This window comes from Lathyrus oleraceus, chromosome 7, assembly GCF_024323335.1.
Source record: "Lathyrus oleraceus cultivar Zhongwan6 chromosome 7, CAAS_Psat_ZW6_1.0, whole genome shotgun sequence".
NCBI lineage: Eukaryota > Viridiplantae > Streptophyta > Magnoliopsida > Fabales > Fabaceae > Lathyrus > Lathyrus oleraceus.
Window position 1 is genome coordinate 117,754,471 of NC_066585.1, and position 21,685 is coordinate 117,776,155.

The 21,685-nt window shown below is 34.6% G+C and overlaps 2 protein-coding genes across 7 annotated transcripts; one reads left to right on the forward strand and one right to left on the reverse strand.

Annotated features, from left to right (window-relative positions):
- Positions 1-348: 348 nt before the first annotated feature.
- On the forward strand, positions 349-3,721 carry LOC127106368 (B3 domain-containing protein Os02g0598200). Of its 6 annotated transcripts, XM_051043674.1 has the most exons (6): positions 349-622; positions 1,388-1,856; positions 1,893-1,928; positions 1,965-2,309; positions 2,516-2,715; positions 2,837-3,721. In XM_051043674.1, the coding sequence occupies exons 1-6, from the start codon at positions 512-514 to the stop codon at positions 3,452-3,454; spliced, it is 1,779 nt and encodes a 592-aa protein (XP_050899631.1). In that variant the 5' UTR covers positions 349-511; the 3' UTR covers positions 3,455-3,721. The 6 variants fall into 6 exon arrangements, with proteins under 6 accessions (XP_050899631.1, XP_050899628.1, XP_050899629.1 ...); XM_051043671.1 differs by having other exon boundaries at positions 1,388-1,928; XM_051043672.1 differs by lacking the exon at positions 1,893-1,928 and having other exon boundaries at positions 1,388-1,892; positions 1,929-2,309.
- Positions 3,722-19,365: 15,644 nt separating this feature from the next.
- LOC127106404 (probable WRKY transcription factor 65) lies at positions 19,366-20,869 on the reverse strand. The gene is made up of 3 exons (XM_051043699.1): positions 20,444-20,869; positions 20,204-20,353; positions 19,366-19,957 (listed from the first exon to the last, which is right to left on the reverse strand). Exons 1-3 carry the CDS (start codon positions 20,575-20,577, stop codon positions 19,531-19,533), a joined length of 711 nt encoding a protein of 236 aa, XP_050899656.1. The 5' UTR covers positions 20,578-20,869; the 3' UTR covers positions 19,366-19,530.
- Positions 20,870-21,685: the final 816 nt, after the last annotated feature.

Sequence of the window (21,685 nt, forward strand, 5' to 3'; positions counted from 1 at the left end):
ATGTGGGGTATTTGAGTAAAAAATTCTGAAAAAAATGAAAGTTAATAAATATAAATATAATAATAAAAAAATAGTAAATATTACATTAATATTATAAAAATAAATATTTTAAAATAATAAAAAAATATAAATAAAATACTTTTACGAGAGAGAAGGAAGAAACATCGCTCATCCAATTTAGCAAAACTGCATTCTAATTACAACAAACATAAAATGAAAAAAAAAATACATAAAATAGTAAATAAAATCCTATTAGAAAAAGTTTAATAAATAATATATAGTGAAAAAAAAATACAAAGTCAAGAAATATATGATTTTGATTTGACAAGTAGTAAGTAACTTGTGAAGTGAAAAAACTCTTGAAACTATCACACTTTTGGAATTTTATGCTCTCTATCTTTAGCAACACAAGTGTTTTTCTGTCTATTTTCACTGTCCTTCATTTCCATTTTCACTCTTAACTGTTAAACTTTTAAGCTTTCATCCATTTTCGTATCAGATTCTGTTTCAAATGGGGGGAAGAGGAGGAGCATGCAGAGCTTGGGAGGAAGACATTTACTGGAACCATTTTCAATTCATCTGTTTCACTCAATTTCTCCGCTCTGATTTTGATCAACAACTTGTTAGTATTCCTTTCATTCTTTTCTTTCATTGCATGCCCACATTGTTTTTTTCTTCTCATTTTAATTTTTTTTAACCATATTTTCACATTATTTTAAAATATTTTTAACCTAGCCTCATAATAATTTATTTTTTTTACAAATCCTTTAACTGCTGTAACTTTTTTTATATGAAAGTTTTGATCTTTGGAAAAGCTGTTGAGCAGCAGTTAATTTTTTTTTTATGAAAGTTTTTAGCTTTTGATTAGCTGTTAAAAAATATATATTTTTTAGCTTAGGATTTGTGAGATTAGATGTTGATCTGCTTTGTGTTTGTTTTTGTGACACTTTGTTTTGGCTTACATTGCTATAGATGAAGCATGCATTTAAATTTTAGGTTCTGATCATGCATGCATGCATCCTGGTAGAGCCGTGCAAGTGATGAGTATGGAGATTCATAGATTTTGATATGGTTGATCTTGGGTTGTTTGTTATTATCACTTTTTAAATAGTATACTTGAGATTATTAATGGTTGTTTTTCAATGTGATAGTTATGATCTCTGTAGCAGCAACACTTCTGATTGAATGTGTGTTTGGTATCTAACACGTCTAGATGTCTGGGTGGATGTCTTGACACACACACATGACACCAACACATTTGATTGCTGATATTTTCTAAAATTATTACTGGTGTGGACGTGTGGATGTTAGTGCGATGTTAGTGCGATGTTAGTGCCGTGTCTGGAGTTTGTATTGGCCTTCATAGGAATTTATTTTTTGTTTTCAGGCACTTCCCAAAACATTTTCTGACAATATAAAGAACTTGCCTGAAAGCGTGACGCTAAAAGGTCCTGGTGGAGTGCTGTGGAATATAGAGCTGACAACTAGAGACAATACCTTGTACTTCGCACACGGTTGGCAACAGTTCGTGAAAGAACACTCTTTGAAAGAAAATGATTTCCTTGTCTTTAAGTACAACGGTGGATCGTTGTTTGAGGTTTTAATCTTTGATGGCGAGAGTTTATGTGAGAAGGCGGCTTGTTATTTTGTTCGAAAATGTCAGCATGCTGCCAATACTGAACAAGGGGTTGGATGTTCTAGCAAGAAAAGGGACTCAGATAATTCTGTTGAAGAAGTTAAAACTCCTAATGGTGTTGATGAAGGTGTTTCGCCTGTGCAATCTTTTCATCTTAACAGTAACCGAGTGCCACTTGCTGTACCTATCGAAACTACTAATGGCAAGACTCCTGCTGTACCTATCGAAACTACTAATGGCCAGACTCCTGCTGTACCTATCGAAACTACTAATGGCAAGACTCCTGCTGTACCTATCGAAACTACTAATGGCAAGACTCCTGCTGAACCTATCGAAACTACTAATGGCAAGACTCCTGCTGAACCTATCGAAACTACTAATGGCAAGACTCCTGCTGAACCTATCGAAACTACTAATGGCAAGACTTCTAATGCTGGTGTTGAAACTGCTTCTGCCGAGCAATTCATGTCTGATGCAGTCACTGATACTGAGCCAAAAGAGCCAAAAACTGTTCCCTCCCAAACAACTGGTAAACGGACGAGGAGGAGGCCTGTTTATGCCGATATGTCTGTCCCGAGTAAGAAGAGAGGAAGACCACCAAAAACCGCTAATTCTCATGAGGGGCCACCAAAAACCGCTAACTCTCACGAGGGAGCTCTAAATTCTGTGTCTGGTAACATTTTTACTTTTATCAATTAGAGAAAGAAACAAGGAACACTTGTGGTAAAAGTGGTGCACCGATCACATAGTTTTAACCATTACGAGTGTCGATGTATCACTTTCGTGTTCGGTGTATGTTTGTGTCTGTTTTTCATGTTTTTTCTTGAGTATTTCTCTTTTAATCAATACATGGTAACTTATTTTGATCATTTTTTTAAGGTGCTGAACTTATCCCCAAGGTTTCTCCAAAGGCCTCTCCCAAGGTTGGATTGGGGACCAAGGAACTATATACTTCAAATAGAAGGCCTGTAACAAAAAATGAGATTGAAAATACTCTTCAGTTGGCCAAGGCAACATGTGCCGAAGACACCTTGCTTGTAACTATGCGGCCTACGCATGTATACAAGAGATTCTTCGTGGTAAACTACTTCCTCCCTTTCTTTCCTTTTTAAACTTGGTTGTGAATTTATGTAATTCCTGCGTAATATACAATGCATACATTGATACTAATTGTATTTATTTTTTATTTTTTGCGACTAGTCATTCCATAATAAGTGGATAATAAACCATCTTTCTCCGTCATCTCAAGATGTGATATTACGGATTGGTAAGAGTGAATGGCTTGGGAAATACTTGTATCATAAATCTCGTAACAATGGAGGACTTGCTGGTGGGTGGAAATACTTTGCGCTTGAAAATAACCTTGAAGAGTTTGATGTGTGTGTGTTTAAGCCCGCAGGTTATATGGACAAAACGTTGATCTTAGACGTGACCATTTTTAGAGTTGTTGAGGAGGTTACTCCTCTTACTGCGGTGAATTCTCCGGGAAAGAATATGTCAATTAAGAAAACACCAACCAGGGTGAATTCTCTGGGAAAGAAGAGGTCGATTAAGAAAACAACAACTGGGGTGAATTCTTCGCGAAAGAGAAGGTCAATTAAGAAAACACCAACCGAGGTGAATTCTCCGGGAAAGAAGAGTAAGAAAACACCAACTGGGGTGAATTCTCCGGGAAAGAAGAGGTCAATTAAGAACACACCAACCGGTGCTGTCCAAACAGAACTCGAGTCCTCTGAACCACTAGTAAAGAAGAGGGGAGTTAACATAACACTGACCAGTGCTGTCCAAACAGAACTTGACTCCATCGAAGGTGTGTAATTGTATCGTCCGAAGAAAGTTTCATCGTTAGAATTATGTAATAGTATATGTTAAACCTTTGTGTTATGGCGTGTAATATGAATGTGTTTGTATTGTGTATGTTATGTTGGATTGTTTAACTTGTTCAATCTTCTGCTTCTACCTAGGTAATTCACATATGTAAACTTTGGTTTGCTAGACTTTTTAAGGCTCAAGTTTGTATTGATCTATCTACCTTCATGGATTGGTCTATAGTTCAAGGTATTGCTAGTGTATATTGTCCCTTTACATGAGCAATTGTTCATCTTGGTTCATCAAATATATATATATATATATATATATATATATATATATATAATATATATATATATATATATATATATATATATATATATATATATATATATAATATATTATATAAATCAAATAGAATTTATATGTAAACTAGTAATATTCAAAACCTGCCATAACAGTTACATGAAAATAATATGCAGAATCACAATAATACTTAATCTGCAATGCAGTTATCAACCTAACTAATTAAGCTAATACAAGTTAGTTAGGAGAGTAGTTATTGGTCGTTAGGCTTAGTTACAGTTTTCCCTATTTTACCTTAGGGACCAATTCTTTCTTCTTCTCCTATTAAATTCTTGAAATCACCAGAGCTATTCTAATTTTGCAACAAATTATACAAATCCTTTCTGTCTGCATCCAAATGAAAGCCCTGCACTGATATTGTTGCTCCACCTTTGTTGATTTCATCGCGTTGATTTCAAAGAACAAAGAAAAATTCATCGACGGTACGTTTCTCAAACCAGAAGCAGATCAATGCTCATCGTGTTGATTTCAAAGAACAAAGAAAAATTCATCGACGGTACGTTTCTCAAACCAGAAGCAGATCAATGCTCATCGTGTTGATTTCAAAGAACAAAGAAAAATTCATCGATGTTAAGTTTCTCAAACCAGATGCTTCTGATCCCCTTTTTGCTCGATGGATTCGCTACAACACCGTGGTTCTCTCATGGATTCAGCAGTCAATTTTTAGTTAGATTGTGAAGTTCGTGCTATGGATTGATTTTGCATCTGGTGTTTGGAAGAATCTTCGAATTAGGTTTTCACATAGCGGCGTTTTCCGCATCTGAGACATTCAAGAAGAACTTTATGGCTTCTGTTAAAATACTCTTGATGTTTCTGAATATTTCACTCAATTGAAAGTGTTTTATGATGAACTCGAAAATTATTGTCCTTTTCCTCGGTGTTGTTGATTCTACTAAGACATATCGTGAACATGACAGTGGTATTCGATTCTTCAAAAGTCTTAATGAGTGTTTTGCACACTCAAAATCTCAAATAATGATGATGAATCCTATTCCTGATACTGATAAGGTTTTATCCTTAATCATTCAGAAAGAATGTGAATTGAATTCGAGCACCTCAATCGAATCTACTCAGTCCACAGTTATACACAAAATTCTCCAAATGGCAAAGGAACTGCTTTTAACAAAGGGTAAGGTTCTTATTACTCCAAAGGAATCAACAGGATCTGCACCTACTGCAAAAGGACAACTCATACCATGGACACATGTTTCTTGAAACATGGTTACCCTCCGGGTTATAGGCAAAACGAAAATGTTCAGAATTAAAGTTTGAGCTCAAATCAGCCTCAAGTGAACAATGCTTTAAACATTGGCCTTGCTACTTCAGAAGGTTCATCATGCTCATTTTCTGGTTTTACTCAAGAAAAGTTTCAAAGCATTCGCGCATTGCTTCAACGGTTAAAATCGGACCCTGCTGCAAACTCAATTACCACCTCTCCTTTTGTCATGAATTATCATTCATCCACTAATATTGGTAAGAATACTCATCTTCGGATTTTGGACACAAGTGCAACCAACCACATCACCTTTAATCTTGATTTTTTCATCTCATTTCATAACATTGTTCCCATCATCTCATTTCATAACATTGTTCCCATTTCGGTGTCCATTTCGGTGTCCTTACCTGGTGGCTCTCACCTGACTGCTTGTATATCTAGAAATATTGCTATTTCACCTTTCATCACCCTATACAATGTTTTATACATCCCACCTTCCATATAAATTTGATCTCAGTTACTAAATTGACTAATAACAATGATTGTTCTCTAAATTTTTCCTCAAACTCATGTCATATTTTGTAGAACCATTCACAGCAAATGATTGGTACCACTAGATTGCAAAGAGGACTTTACGTGATAGATACTTGTGATTCTTGTCAAGAAACTTCCTTTTTCTACTAGCATTACTCAAACACATGCACCCTTTGAACTTTTACATGCTTATTTATGGGTTCTGTATTTCCTTCCAATATTGCGTCCAGTAATCCAGTCCCTCAACCACTTGGCTCCCACAATAACACTCTACCCTCTCTTGATCTTGTCATTGTTCACTTTGACCCAAATTATGTCCATGAACCAACATAACACATAATGAACCCATCTAGTTCAACCTCTCACTCCAATTTACACCATTTAAACCCTGATACTACACTTAGGAAATCTACCAAATCCAAACATCCCCCTGGCTTTCTAAAAGATTATCGTTGTAACTTTCTTCCTCATTCATCTAACAATGTCTCATTACAAGCATCTAATAAATCATTATATCCTATGTCTAACTATCTTATGAGCAATATTCTCCCACTTACAAAAACTTTTATTGCTCTATTTACTCCATACCTGAGCCAAAAACTTACCACCAAAAACCTCTAAACTTGACTATTGGAAAAATGTCATGGATGCTGAGATAACTGCTCTTAAGGATAACCATACTTGGACCATTGTGGATCTTCCCGCGGGTAAAATCCCAGTTGGTTGTAAATGGGTTTACAAGGTCAAGTATCATGCCAATGGATCTATGAGAGATACAAGGTTAGGTCAGTAGCTATAGGTTAATATCAATTATAAGGTGTTGACTATTTTGATACATTTTCTCTTGTTGCTAAAATTACTACTGTCAAGGTTTTATTTACTCTTGCAACTATCAAGAATTGACATCTTGAGCAACTTGATGTCAACAATGATTTCCTCCATGGAGGTCTCAATGAGGAAGTATATATGTCTCCTCTTCCTGTCTATGACTTTGGTGGTTCCAATAAGGTCTGGAAGTGCAACAAACCATTGTATGGACTTAAACAAGCCAATAGATAATGACATGCTAAGCTTTCCTCTAGGATACACACAATTTGAGACCGATCACTCATTTTACACTAAACACGTTTCTGAAACTTTCACTGCACTCCTTGTGTATGTTCATGATATTGTATTAACAGGTGATTCCATTATGGAAATTAATATTGTAAAGGATTTCTTGCATTAGAGGTTTCGCATCAAGGACCTTGATCAGCTGAGATATTTCCTAGGTCTCGAAATTGCTCAGTCACCTTCTGGCATTTTCCTTAATCAAAGGAAATATGTTTTAGAGTTGCTCAAATATATAGGATTCCTTGGAGCAAAGCCTGCATCTACTCCCCTTTATCCTACTTTGAAGCTCTCTTCAACAGATGGATTTGCCTTGGATGATCCATCCTCTTATCGCAAACTCATTGGTTGGCTGTTGTACCTTACAATCACATGCCCTGACATAGCTTTTTTTGTTTAACATATTAGCCAATATGTTGCAAATCCATTTGTTTCTCACTACAAAGTTTCTACTCGTGTATTGAGATACTTAAATGTCTTTCCTGCACAAGGTATCTTATTTTCATGTTCCAGCCAGCTCAAGCTATATAGATTTTCTGACTCAGACTAGGCTTAATGCACTGATTCCAGAAAATCAATCATTGGTTATTGTGTATTGCTTGGAAACTCACTAATTTCGTGGCACTCAAAGAAATAGAACATTGTATCTTGATCCTGAGGTGGAATATCGAGCAGTGACCTCATTGACCTGTGAAATTCAATGGCTATCTTATATCTTTGCACCTTTCAACATTAAATTCTCTGTTCCAGCTTAAAGTTACTACGATAGCAAGTATGCATTTTACCTCACACATAATCCTACTTTTCATGAGAGGATCAAATACATTGAACTGGATTGTTATGTAATCCCAGAAAAATTACAGTCCAAATTAATTCACTTATTTTTAGTTCCTTTTCATTCTCAATTGACGGACGTTTTGACCAAATCTCTCCATGCTTCTTCATTTAGCTCATTCTTGTCCAAGTTAGAATTATATAACATACATATTCCAACTTGTAGGAAAATATCAATGTAACTAATTAAGCTAATACAAATTAATTAGGAGAGTAGTTATTGGTTGTTATGCTTAGTTACAATTTTTCTTATTTTCCTTGTTTTTATATATATATATATATATATATATATATATATATATATATATATATATATATATATATATATATATATATATATAACAAACTATTTTATTCAAATGAAGAATTCTTTTTCTTTATTGAGCTTTCTTGTTGCATCAACAATTAAACTCTTGTGTTTTAAAAGCTAAACTGGAGGTTGAATCAAGATCTAACCAACAAGATTTTGAGTATAAAATTCAATTTGTTCAATTGATTAAAGTTATGATCAAACTGTTTAATAAATAAATAAATTATTATTATTATTGAGATAAATTTTATAGATAAATCTTAGAATTTTTTACTCAAATACCCCACATTTTTAAGAGGGGGCGCCAATTGAATTGGCTAACACATGATGCTACCAATCCAATTGGCGTCCATGTATACTAAATGAGAGGAGACGCCAATTGGTCTGACGCCTCAGTGTAATGTGCAATTTTTTTATATATAAATAGAGGTGTTGTGTGATTCATTTTTCCACATATCTTTTCATCATATTACAAACATGTTTCATATTCGTCGCCATTATGGAAAAGTGATTTATTCGAGAGACAAGCCTCCGATGGAGATGCTCTTCTGGAACATCTGTCGTTTCGATCAACTAAAGAGGGAGCTGGTTCGTTGGCTAGATAGAAAAATATCAGAAGGAGAAAAAATTAGAAGTATTGAGAGACTCGATGGTGTATTTGGTTGGGTGCGAGTAAAAACTGATAAGGATGCTAGGGAAATGATATTTTGACCAGATGACATTAGTTTGATTGTTGTAATCAGTTAGAAATGTTATTTTTAAATGTTGTGGTTGAGTATTTTCATCTGTTTCGATATATGTTGTTTGTGTTGTTTATTTAGACTTGTTCGGTTTTAAGTGTGTTTATGTTGGAGTGATGTTTGTTGTTAACCTTGTTGTAACAAAAAGTTATTAATATATAAAACTCCAAGGTTACAAAATTGAAAGGAGGTACTAAATTATGATGCAGAGTTTGCTCCTAGATTGAGACATTTTTTCTTATTGTGTTCGGGTTGACGATATATACTACATAATCTTATCAATTTATCAGTCGTATCCATTTCTGTTCTAATACGTGTGTTGCTTGGCCGTCCTTTTTTCTTTCTTCGCATCTCATCATTGTGCAAACTATATTCCCTTCATATGGAGGTCAGTAGTCCTCCATTGCTAGTACTGAGAAGTTTTTGTTATACACATTCATGACAGTAATGGCCTTGTAAACATCTGATAGATGGTTGTATGCGTCCTGGTGAGTATGTGCGCATGCCGCAATGACATGGGAGCAAGGAATACGGAAGGTCTGGAACTTTTCACAGTTGCACCAACTTCTGTTTAGTCTGACAGCATAGAATAAATTTGGCCTTCCCTCATTGTGGTCCATTGTTTCCTGAACACTAAAAAATTTCCTATGACGGTGTGGTAGCTTTAATAGTTTCCTATTTCATCACCTTCATACAACATTCATTGAATAATTGACCTAACATTAACATTGCACTCCATCTTTCACCTCTGGTTGTGAAGGTAGATGCCAACCTAAAATAGGTTGTTCTGACCAATGCGGTTGTTGGTAGATTTCTAATGTCTTTGAATATGCCATTCATGCATTCCACAAGATTTGTTGTCATGTGGCCACATCGACAACCTCTGTCAAATACCTTTGTCCACTGCTCTAATGGTATGTTATCCACCCACCTCCCTGCTTCTGCATTAGACAATCTAATTTCGTCACGGTAATGTTGAAATGATGGTTGAGTTAGAGCATACCCTGCATTCACCATATTTTTGCGAAGGTTCTTGTCTTTGATTGCACGCATGAAGTTTTTTGCGATATGTCTAAAACAATAGACATGGGTAGAAGGAGGATTATGTCATCATTTATCATGGTTATTGTAAGCACTCTCAATGGAAGCATGTCTATCTGAAATCAAACAGAGATTGGCTTGTGGAGCGACACGTGTTCTGAGATGACGAAGGAAGAAACCCCAACCACCAGAGGTTTCACCTTAAACCAGAGAAAAGGTAATGGGAAAGACATTATTGTTGTCGTCTTGGGCAACAACCATAAGCAAAGTACTCTTGTATTTTTCGTATAACCATGTTCCATCAATTTGTCGTATAGACATAAGCACCGACAAGACCATGTCTTAACTGACGTTGTGATGCCAACCGAACAAAAACCAAGTCGTAATTATATAACTTGGTACTAATCGGTTGGATTTGAGTTCCTCGTCGAGGATATGTACCTATACGATCCACGTCAGGTAACTTACACACAATAAGGTTCAACATTTAACCCCTAACAATATTGTCAGACCGGTTACTCATAACCCCTTATCCATCAAAATTTTCGATCCACAAACACACAAACATACGACCCTAACATGCCAAACACCCAACCACAATACTAAGAGCATACTCCATACCACCACCAACAAGTAAATCATCATCAAGACACACAACATCGTTATGCACCCAACACATCACCCTACCATAGCCGCCTTACCCAAAACATCCAACGGTCATTTAACATCAACCGTCCTTCCTCATACTATAGCCAAGAATCTCAAACATCACAAAACCAAAACATGCAACAACCATATGACTACCAAACACCACAATAATCATTTCAACCTTTCCTCGGTGCATCATTCACACCAATGTCGCCCTTCAGTCATCCTAGTAACCCTCTAATAACTCAAACACAGCCCAACTACTCTGGCATGGGTCACGAACTCAGCGATGGCAGTAGCGCTTCATTGCATACACAAGACTATGCGAATTTGTCTGAATATCTTAGGCAATCTCCTGTAGGTAATGGTGATGTTCCTGGGTCCTCAGATACTCAAACACCTGGGGTGAATCATCAACGTGGGTTAAAGTCACGCGTTCGAGTAGCTAGGGGATGTGGGACCTGAGGTCGGTTAGGTCATCCCGGTCAACGACATTAGTCTTTTTGTGTAAACGCGTATTAATATTAATATCAATTGGTATGATTTCGACTTTTATCTAAAATGCACATTATTTTTCAAAAAAAATTACAAAACACACGTAGGTGCCAGACCAATTGACGCCTCCTTTATAAATTAACACACAGGCGCCAATTGGATTGGCAACACTAGGTGCACTAGCCAATCCAATTGGCGTCACCTCTCTAAGTCAAAGAGCAGACGCCAATTCATCTTACTTTGGGAAATGATCTGAAAAGTGGGTTATTTTGGATTTTTTTTTGAAAAATTAAGTTATTTGGGTAAAAAATTCTAAATCTTATACAATCATATATTTATATTTAATTAAAAAATTTAAAAATTCATTATAAATTTAATACAACAAAATTAATGGTACACATTATAACACAATAGAATGAATGAAAGATGATGAAAATGAATGGTTGAGAAAAACACTATGATGTCTTTGTGAGACTTAAAAGTTTCTTTTTTTTCAAAGAAAAATATTTTAAAGTTTTATGCTATTTTTTTTAAAGTTTTGACGCTTTACAGAATAAATTTTTCAAAAAATAAAGTTAACAAAATTAGGAAATTGGACAATGTCATGCATTTCTTTGGATCATGTGGTTTTATAAAATTGTCTCCGACTTTTTAGTTCAAACGGTTGAATCAATTTTTTTCCCGGTTTTACAATGATTTTGACCCACCAATAATTTTACAATAGTTACCGAACCAAAATCAACTATGATACTTAGCTCAATTGATTGAGTCGGCCAATCAGATCAAAATTGATTTTAAAACATTACTACTTAGAGTGAATAACCATTTTTGTTGGTGAAAAAAATTACCATTTTTATAAATAAATAAAAAAACGTGAAAATCAATTTAGTTTTAGAAAAAAATTCTTTTTTACTCATTGAAGAAAAGAGAGGCAAAAAATGTGAAAAGGTTTTAAAAGATGAATACTATATCAATACTATGCAAGAAGAACCTCTTCAATTTGAAAGGAATGACGTGTGGGAACTCGTACCTAGACCTAACTTTGCCAATATCATTGGATGTGAAAAGTATCAAATGGATGTGAAAAGCTCTTCATTCGCTCCAATTGCCCATCTGGAAGGTATAAGATTGTTACTACAAGTATCATGTCTTCTAAATTTCAAATTGTACCAAATGGATGTGAAAAGTTCTTTTTTAAATGGATACATGAATGAGGGAGTGTATGTTAAACAATCAAAAGGGTTTATTGACCCATATCTTTCAAATCATGTTTACAAACTTAAGAAATCTCTTTATGGATTGAAGTAAGATCTTAAAGCTTGGTATGAGAGACTCACTGAATTCCTCACTAGGAATGGATATGTTAATGGGGGTATTGACAAAACACTATTTGTAAAGAAAGATGCAGGGAAGCTCATGATAGCTCAAATCTACATTGATGACATTATTTTTTAAGGAATGTCGAGCAAAATGGTAAGACACTTTGTTGAACAAATGCAATCTGAATTCGAAATGAGCTTGGTTGGTGAATGAATATTATGTTCTCATGAGGACATATGTTGGACCAGATGTATGAGACAACATGTATTTATGATAGATAACAAATTATGGGATGTCAGACACAATGTTTGCAACATTGTATACCAGAAAGTAAAAACCAATTACACAACCAAGTTATGACATATTAACTTATACAAGATGATAACTCATAAAAAGAACACAATAATTGTTAACCCAGTTCAGTGTAAACCACGCCTACATCTGCGGGACACTCTACCCAAGAAAGGAAATCAAAACCCGGTCCTTACACCAAGATGTCATACAACATGTGTTGAACATATTTCTCAACAAGTTGCATACAAGCAAATCTTTCTGGTTGGTACTTTAGCATAAAATTGGAGTGGATAAATCTTCTTAGGAACAAACACAATCACACTCAGATTTCTTCATGAAATCTTGCTAATAGACTGAGGTCAGATGCTCGAACACATGCTGGAACATCTTATTCCACATGTTGCCACTATACAAAATACATGTTTTCTCTATAGTAAAGTGATTCCACAATGCTATAGTCATGTAGAAGGTAATGGAAGTTGCAAGAAGAAAGGATGTTCAGTATCGATCTCAACCAACTGTGTAAAATAGTTTCTCCGTTTTGTCTCAAATTTTAGTATGTCATTTCTATTGATTAATTTTTTAGATTTTCATGTTCATTTCATTTTTACAGCCTTATTTTACCTTGTTTCAAATATTGTCTCCTCAATTCGATTTACGGTGTTGTTTTGGTCGTGTGTTCTTTGCAGTAACTCGGACTTGCGCAAAATAAACGCCAAAACGACCAGATATACATAACTGATATTACCATCAAGTTAATTTTCTCTTTGGGGGATAAATTTATTTTAACTAATTTCAAAATTGACGTTTTTAATGTATTTTAATAAATTATCGAAAATGAAAGGACAAGAGAATGATGAGTTACGGGAGAGAAAATTCTACATCTGAATTAAAACTAGAATGTGAAACCATGAAAATTAGAATGCGGAAAGTTCCAAGCCTTTCGTACGCTGCTCCCATGTCATTGCAGCATGTTCAAAGATTCAAAGGGATCCATCTCACTTATTATCTGACATTTACAAAGTCACCAGCCTATCAAATATTTACAAAATTAGTTTTTCCGTAGTGACAAAAGAGGATTACTGGCCAGAATATTAATGGGGCATTGTCTGGCACAACGAAGTTATGCGAAGGAAGAAAAAGGGTCGCCCAAACAGCACCCGTATTCTAACCGAAATGGATACGATGAACAAAATGGTTAGATTATGTAGTTCATCCCGTCAGCCAAGTCACAATCGTACTAATTGTCCTAGTATTGGAACGAGCACAACAAGATAAATTCACATGTACCTCTGTTGCAATATATAAAAAACTAAATTTATTTCATATTATAAGTTTGTGAGGAAATACCTTACATAAATAAAAACACAAACAACTAAAACAATTAAAATACCATTACAATAACTAAGCGATTACAACCATCAAAACAATTTTGAACATGTAATGCATCATCCTATGAACGTCTCTGTCAGTCTTAATATCCACCCATTCACGCACTTCTCCATTTTGGTTGAACGTGGACACAAGTCATTGGATTCTTCTAATCCTTTCACCATCTCCAATTTCTCCATCTAACCAATTGTTCAACGTCTGATTAAGACGTTCAAACGAATCTATATTCCAAAGTTGAATCTTTATCAGAGACGCAACGACGGAAAAGATTAAATCGGTATTTCACTTGTGAATGTATTCAGACATGGTTAAAACTCAAAAACTTGAAGGAGATTGAAGTTGAATGAAAGAAAATGTGGTTGTAGGGTAAATGTTGTGTGAAAAATATGGATGAAGGGTGAGATATTTATAGAAGGAGTATGAAAATGCATGCGCCAAAGGGTTAGGCACCACACATGTCAACACATGTAGGCACCAGAAGCATGGGCGCAAGCACATGCATGCGCCAACACCCTTGGCGCCAACATGCATTGCTTTTAAAGCATGCGCCAGTGGTGTTGGTGGCTCCTCTTGGTTCAAAATGGATGCGCCAATTCATCTGGCGCATATGTTTTGAAAGGTGGTTATTTTGGATTTTTTTAAATATTGGTTATTTTGGAAATTTTTTTTGAAAAAAATGGTTATTTAAAAAAAATTAGTTTGTGGAATTTGTGGAAGGTATATGCATTTCATGGCATATGCATCTTTTGTCTTCAGGACGGGCTGCCTTTGTGGCGGATTGCCTTAGTGGCAGATTACATGTGTGGTGGTTTATATTCAGATCATTTAGATTTAAGAGCATGCATATAATTATAAAAGAATGATTTCTGTGGAGTGTATTTCTTCTAGATTTTTATGTTTTGTATGATTTGTTTTATAATATTGTATTATATCTTTTATTTGATTTGATATGGATCATGAAAGATTGACCCCTTATAAATAACATATTAGGTACTAATGAGTTCAAGATGTGAAGCTACAAGAATAAAATATTGCATGCAATTGGGGAATTCAATAAAAGGGTTTTGAACTTTGTAATTTGATTTGTAAGGAAGATATATTTTTATTTTCAAAACTCTTGAGATGAGTATTTGTAACTTCTTAAATATTTTATTTTAATAATTTTCCTTTAATTCAATTCTTAGAACTTATCATGAATGATTATTTTGTTTAAATACAAAAAAAACAGTCACATACTATTAAGATGATATTTTTCAGAAATGTTTTGGCTCAAAATTTAGGATGTTACAACTAACATATTCAAAATTTAGGATGTTACAACTAACACATTGATATTCGGAACCATTTTATTAGGCAGCATGTAGAAGAAAAACTACTTTCTCTTAATCATTTTTCCGCTGACAAACAACTAGCAGACATCTTTACAAAAACCCTAGATGTCATTCAGATTTAAAAACTCAATTCCCTTAGGTTTGTGAATAATGGAATCATAACAATTAATGATTAGGTTGGTGAATAGTTATTGGGTAGTATTCTTGTCTAACCACATGCATTCCAAGACTTTTGTTGTGTATTTTGTTTATCCTAATCAAAAAGTTGATACTTAACTATATGTTTCTCTTTCATGCTTCACACTTTTCATGAATTGTTCCTCTTCCTCAGAGTCTCTCTCTCTCTCACTTTCAAATCATCTTTCCTTCTGAAATAATGGTGGGTACAAGAAAATGAACTAACACATTTGAAAAGGATTAGAAAACTATAAAGAAACTTAAGAAGATATCTAAAGGAGATGACGTTATCATCAACGCTTCTGAAGTACATCTGAAAGACATTGTGATAGGAAAAAAAGTTAATGGTATGGCATTGGTCATTCTCATCTCAAACAACATAAAAGTTAAAGCAAAAGAAACTGAAGAAGATAGAAGATGGTGTTCCTCTTACAATGTGATACCAAACTAGTATTGGATCAGCAACCATTGTAACAACATAGTAGAAAAAATATACTAAAAAGCCTTTTCATCCTCAAGTTAAAGCCAAAAGCCACCAAGATGATTTTCCTTGAGACTGTGTTCCTTTCAGAGTTGTTCATCCCACCAAGTATCAAGGTAAATCATATAAACCATTTGAATAGTCTGATCTCCTTGTTCCTAAAATTGTTCCTATAATTAAAGTTGTGAACCTTAATCCTGAGACAAGCAAAACTTCAAACAAATAATATGATAACTTTAACAAAACATTTGAAACCCTAAATGCTTGTGATAACATTCCAATTTAGAATGTAATTGAGAAACTTCTTAGTGATGAAACGGGTACGAGTAAACCTCTGCATGAAACCCCTATTAAGGTTGACGCTAAAAGCATTTATGAAAATTTTGTTCATGATGTCAATAAGAACATGTCTGATGTTGCTAGTAATGATGGAAATTCAAGCGAGGATGATTTAGAATCCAGACAAGATGATGGTATAGATGACATTAAATATGTTGTTAACAATGAGGAAGAAAATCATCAAATTAAGCAAAGTGTGTTAGGAAAAGTTGCTGATGAAAAAAGTGTTGGAAGTAGCGATGAAGACGAGCAAGAACATAACCAAGAGAAAGGGGAAGGTACTCATGAGGATGCGAACAAAGATATAAAGGATATTGCAGGTGTCATTAAGCAGGATAATGTGACAACGAGTAAGGGTGTTACTTCTGATGTTAATGATAATGTTAATAAAATTATGGAAGTTGATAAGACTATAGTTGTAAGTGATAAGAATAATGGTGAGAAGAATGTCAACGATCTCCCTGAAGATACACCTAATTCTAAAAAATTTATGAGTGTAGATGATTAGGACAACGTTAGTCCCGATGTCAATGACAACGACAAAGTCATTGTTGATATTGAAGAAGATAATTTTGTTATTAAAGAAATTGTGCCTACTCAAAAGACTCCCCAAAAGTCTAAGAGGTCAGCTGTGAAGAATGTGTCAGTTCTTAAACCTAAAAGCAAAAGTAACAAATCCATCGCAACCAAAAAGACAATTGTGTCAAACAAGAAAAAGAGAAGTTCCAAGGAAAAATCCGAAGTTGTTAATGAGAATAATAAAGAATCTGCAGAGAAAAGAAAGAAGGTTGCAGTAAAGAAAAACAACATTGTTGAAAATAAAAACATGGTGGTTATAAGAAAGAAGGCCCATGTGCATTTTGAAAAGCATATTTTCAAAGACAACGTTGATGACATCATGGATGACATATTGGAGGAACTTGATGCAAAAAGAATAAAGAGGGTAGTAGGTGGAAAGAAACTACCTAAGAATGTGCCTCATATTAAATTGGAAAACATCTCCTTTCACTTTGAGGAGAGCGTTCTCAAATGGAAATATGTCTTCCACTAAGGGAGCCTTTAATTTTTGGTGAAATACTTATTTAATCAAGTTGTTAATTAACCATGATGAATCATATGCCCTAAAACTTCCTATTGGGTTCCCATATCTGATATCTAGAATTTTGATTAACCAAAATATTTGTGATATTGTTTCCGTTGAAAATGGAGTGCTTATTTCTCCTGGTGTGTTAAACTTGTGTTATATGCCCTAAAATGAACGCACGCACGCACGCACACACCCACCCACACCCACACCCACACCCACACCCACACACGCACGCACGCACACGCGCGCGCGCGCGCACACACACACACACACACACACACACACACTTAAAGAATAATAAGTCAAGTGTGAGTTGGAGTCTCACATTGATTATAAATGTGGAGACTTGAGCGTTTATAAGGGGGAGAACCCACACATGTATCACCTTAAGGTTTTGGGTTAATATGTGGTGTTTCTCTCACTTGTGTATTGCTTTTAGCCTAATGTTGATGCTCCTTCTCATGACCCAACAAATGGTATCAGAGTCTGGTTTGAATAAAGGGATCGATTTTTACTTGTATCGAAATGTCCAAGAAGTCGCGTCCTGTTGAAATCGAAATGTCCAGGAAGATGTGTATTGAAATGTCTAGGAAGAGGTGTCAACGGCGGTACAAGTTTATGTGGACAAAAAGAGTTTTCACTTGAGGGGGAGTTTTAAGAATAATAAGTCAAGTGTGAGTTGAAGTCCCACATTGATTCTAAATGTAGAGAATTGAGCATTTATATGTGGGAGAATTCACACACCTATCACCTTAATATTTTGGGTGAATATGTGGTGTCTCTCTCACTTGTGTGTTGCTCTTGACCCAATGTTGATGCTCTTTCTCATGACCTAACAAATTATATCATGAGCATTTGGTTCGAATAAAGGGACCGACTTCCTTGTATTGAAATGTCCAAGAAGAGGTGTCCCATTGAAATCGAAATGTACATGAAGATGTGTATCGAAATGCCCAGGAAGATATGTCAACAGCGGTACAAGTGTATGTGGACAAAAGAGTTTTCACTTGATGGGGCGTATTATGGACTCAGACTTGAGAGTGTTAAAAATAATAGGTCAAGTGTGAGTTGGAGTCCCACATTGATTATAAATGTGGAGAATTGAATATTTATAAATGAGAGAATCCACATACCTATCATATTAAAGTTTTGAATAAATATATGATATTTTTTTTACTTATTTTGCTTATAATCAATATTGATGCTCCTCCTCATGACCCAACATTTATCTTTAAAAAATTTAAACTTTTAATTAAATTTAAAAATTCTTTACTATGTTCTTGGACATAAAAATCTTTATTCATACGACTATACTTATCATCAGCAGAAATCTAAATTATTATTATTATTAAACTTCAAAATGACTGAATCAGTCGTATAAACAGTGGCATTTAAATAAAGGACGCATTTAATATATGGTTCTATATTTCTACAAGTTAAAGGAAAAAGTCAGCCAAGAAAAAATAAAGAAATGGGTGCCGCCACTCAAAACTTACACATCTTCAAAGTAACATGGCCCAGGCTGTTCATATGGATGACCAAGTTAGGCTAATTACTCTTCCATTCACATCTAAATCTATCCAAATCTATCCATAGTATAAATTTATTTAATTTATTGCTCTGCATTTACTATTTTCTGAGTCCTATTAATTAAAATGAGTCAGATTAATTTATTACAGTAGTTAGTATATTTATTTATTTTAAATTAATTAATTAATTCGGGGATCACCTCTACTGATTTTTTTTATTGTTTTAAAATAGGTTTGTTGTTTTAAATATCTTAATATTCAATTTTAGTTTTTTTTAAATATTTGCTTCAAACATGCTAAACATCAAAAATTTAAGATAAAAAAGTTTAAATGTATCATCATTCTATGCAGAAATTAAAAAAAAATCAAATTATAAAATATTTATGAACAATACAAACATATTTAACCTTTTTTTTTCACTCTTCTCAACTAAATAAAAAATTAAGAATAAAAAACTAGTATTTTTTTTTTAATTTAACCATTAAACTATAGAATATAATAAATATTTTTTACTTAAATAAAATTCATCAATTTAATACTACTAAAACTACATAGATCATTGTAATAAATTTTATATAACTAAAATTAGACTTGATAATTTATAAATAATTCAATCAAAATTTATTAAACTTACATATAAAACTAATTTGATAGATTGATAATTTAAAACGATATAGATACTAATTTATTTATTTATTTATTAAAATAAACAAAATAGGAACAATCTGAAAAACAAGAAAGAATAAAATAAATCAGAATGTATCTTTTTCTTGTGTAGATGTAGACGCGCGAAGAACGTGTCAAATGGTGCACCAATTTGTCAACTTGTTGTGGTCCCACATTACGGAGCCGTTAACCGCCGCCGTCCATCCAACAACCCACGCCGGAACACCGTCGAACACTCCGGCAACTCCCCAAGATCAGCGAAAAGCAACTCATCTTCTTCCCCCATCGGCAACATTAAGGACCCCACGTCAGCATCGAATTCTGCCATTATAGAACTTTCTAGAAGAGCTGACGACGTCGTATCCATCTCTCCTAACCACCCCAACTCGTCCCCAACCAAGTTTCCGGTAAATTTCTCTTCCGGTTCGACCGGGTCTGGTTCGGTTTTCTTCACGGCGAGTCTTGTTGTGTTTCGTGAAACCGGCCATGGGTGGTTGTGGTCTGAGGAATAGGTTATGACGAGCATTGTGGGGTCCACGCGGCTTCTCTCCACTTGTTTCCTCGCTGGACAACCTTTGCAACTGCTACACCTGTAGTACGCTCTGTGTTCCAATTCACACACACATGAACCAATTTCACAAAACAAAACAACCTACGATCAGTTTCTCGTACTTTCAACAAATTTACTTTAAAATTACCAAACATGAGTGTAAAGTAATGATCTATATTCTATACATTTAAGATGCAACAGAACCACAATCAGTGTCGCAACATTTGTGTAGGTCAAAATTGCAAAAGTCTTTACGCTATCACGAAGAAACTGACCGTTTTATGGATGCAATACTGACCTTGGATAAGGGGAACCTTTGATGGGTTTCTGACCGTACTTTCTCCATGCCCATGAATCGGACGGTGGGGTATTACTCTCTCCTTTAAGCCTTGATCCTTGAGGTTCCTTGATTGGGATTTGCACTACCCTTTTGTTTATGGCTCTTCTGCTTTAATAGATTAAACAAAAACAATTAGCATTGTGAATACATATAATTAATTGGATGTTTAGTGTAATTAGTGTATGTTTGTGTGCTAACCTTTTCTTTGATGGTGAAGAGATGGAAGTGACTGAGCCATCGATGTTTAATGTGGTGGAAGAAGGAGGGGAATCTTGAGACATGTAAGTGTCTTCTTCTTGAGGTGTATATGGGTTTTTGAATTTACTTTTCATTTTTCTTGAGATTTGGAGCTGGTTAACTTGTCACTTTGTGGTAGGTGCAATCTTGAGTATCTTGATCTAATACTATTATGTGGTGATTAATGTGGCTATTATAGTATCTAAGCATGGAATGGGTTTAGGTAGATTACACAAAATGAAAGGCAAAGTGGACGGATTAGGAATTTAAGGGGGAAGGAGGTGAGAGATTAGGGGAATAGGCTTTAAAAATTGGGGGTTCATATTGACAGATTGGCTAGGCTACATTTATGGTCTTTGTTTATTAAGGGACGTGCGAACAAATACTCCATCTTATGGATTCTCACACTAATTTATCAATATGTGTATGTCATTTGAAAGCAACCTTTCATTTTTTTAATATATGATAATTTTCTTTAAGGATAAACTCGTTGATTAGTTGAAGGGAACTAAGTCCCGCTTTTTGTCTTATTTGTGCAACCTTTCAATCAATCCTAATTTATGTGTGTATGTTGTCATATTTGAATATTTGATGTATACCGATTTTATTTATAAAAAAATAATTTATGTAATTCAATCATGCATAATAATAAAACTCATTCTAACGGAAATTTGTCTCAAGTGAGTTGGATAAAATTTGTTTTTATTGAGTTTCTGAGTTTGAATATTTCTCAATTATAAAATATTTTAGGCCGATAATATTTTGAGCTGATCAAAATGTCCAATAGTCGCAACCCAGAAAATGTGTCCATCCACCAGGTCATTCACGGAGTAGGAATGCTATCATGGGTTAGAGCATAGGGGACCTGAATCCAGACCCATCCAACTGATCCTCACATCTGATGCTTAAAGATCATCAAACTGTTATAACTGTTCTACTATATAAAGAGAAAACATGTCATTTCTCAGGTATAATTAAAATTCAAATTTCACTCACTCATCTTACTCTTACATTGATTTGAGTGTTGGAGTGTTAACCTTACAGGTCAACCTCGTTCTCATCATACCAGAAGCTTAAGTTCATCGTTGCAATCCGTAATCTTTGATCTTCGATCAATCCTAGTTCCCTAGCGGAATAATGGCATTGTCTATGGGAATCAACATTTGATTCCCATGTTTTCCACGTTCGAATATTCATCTCTCA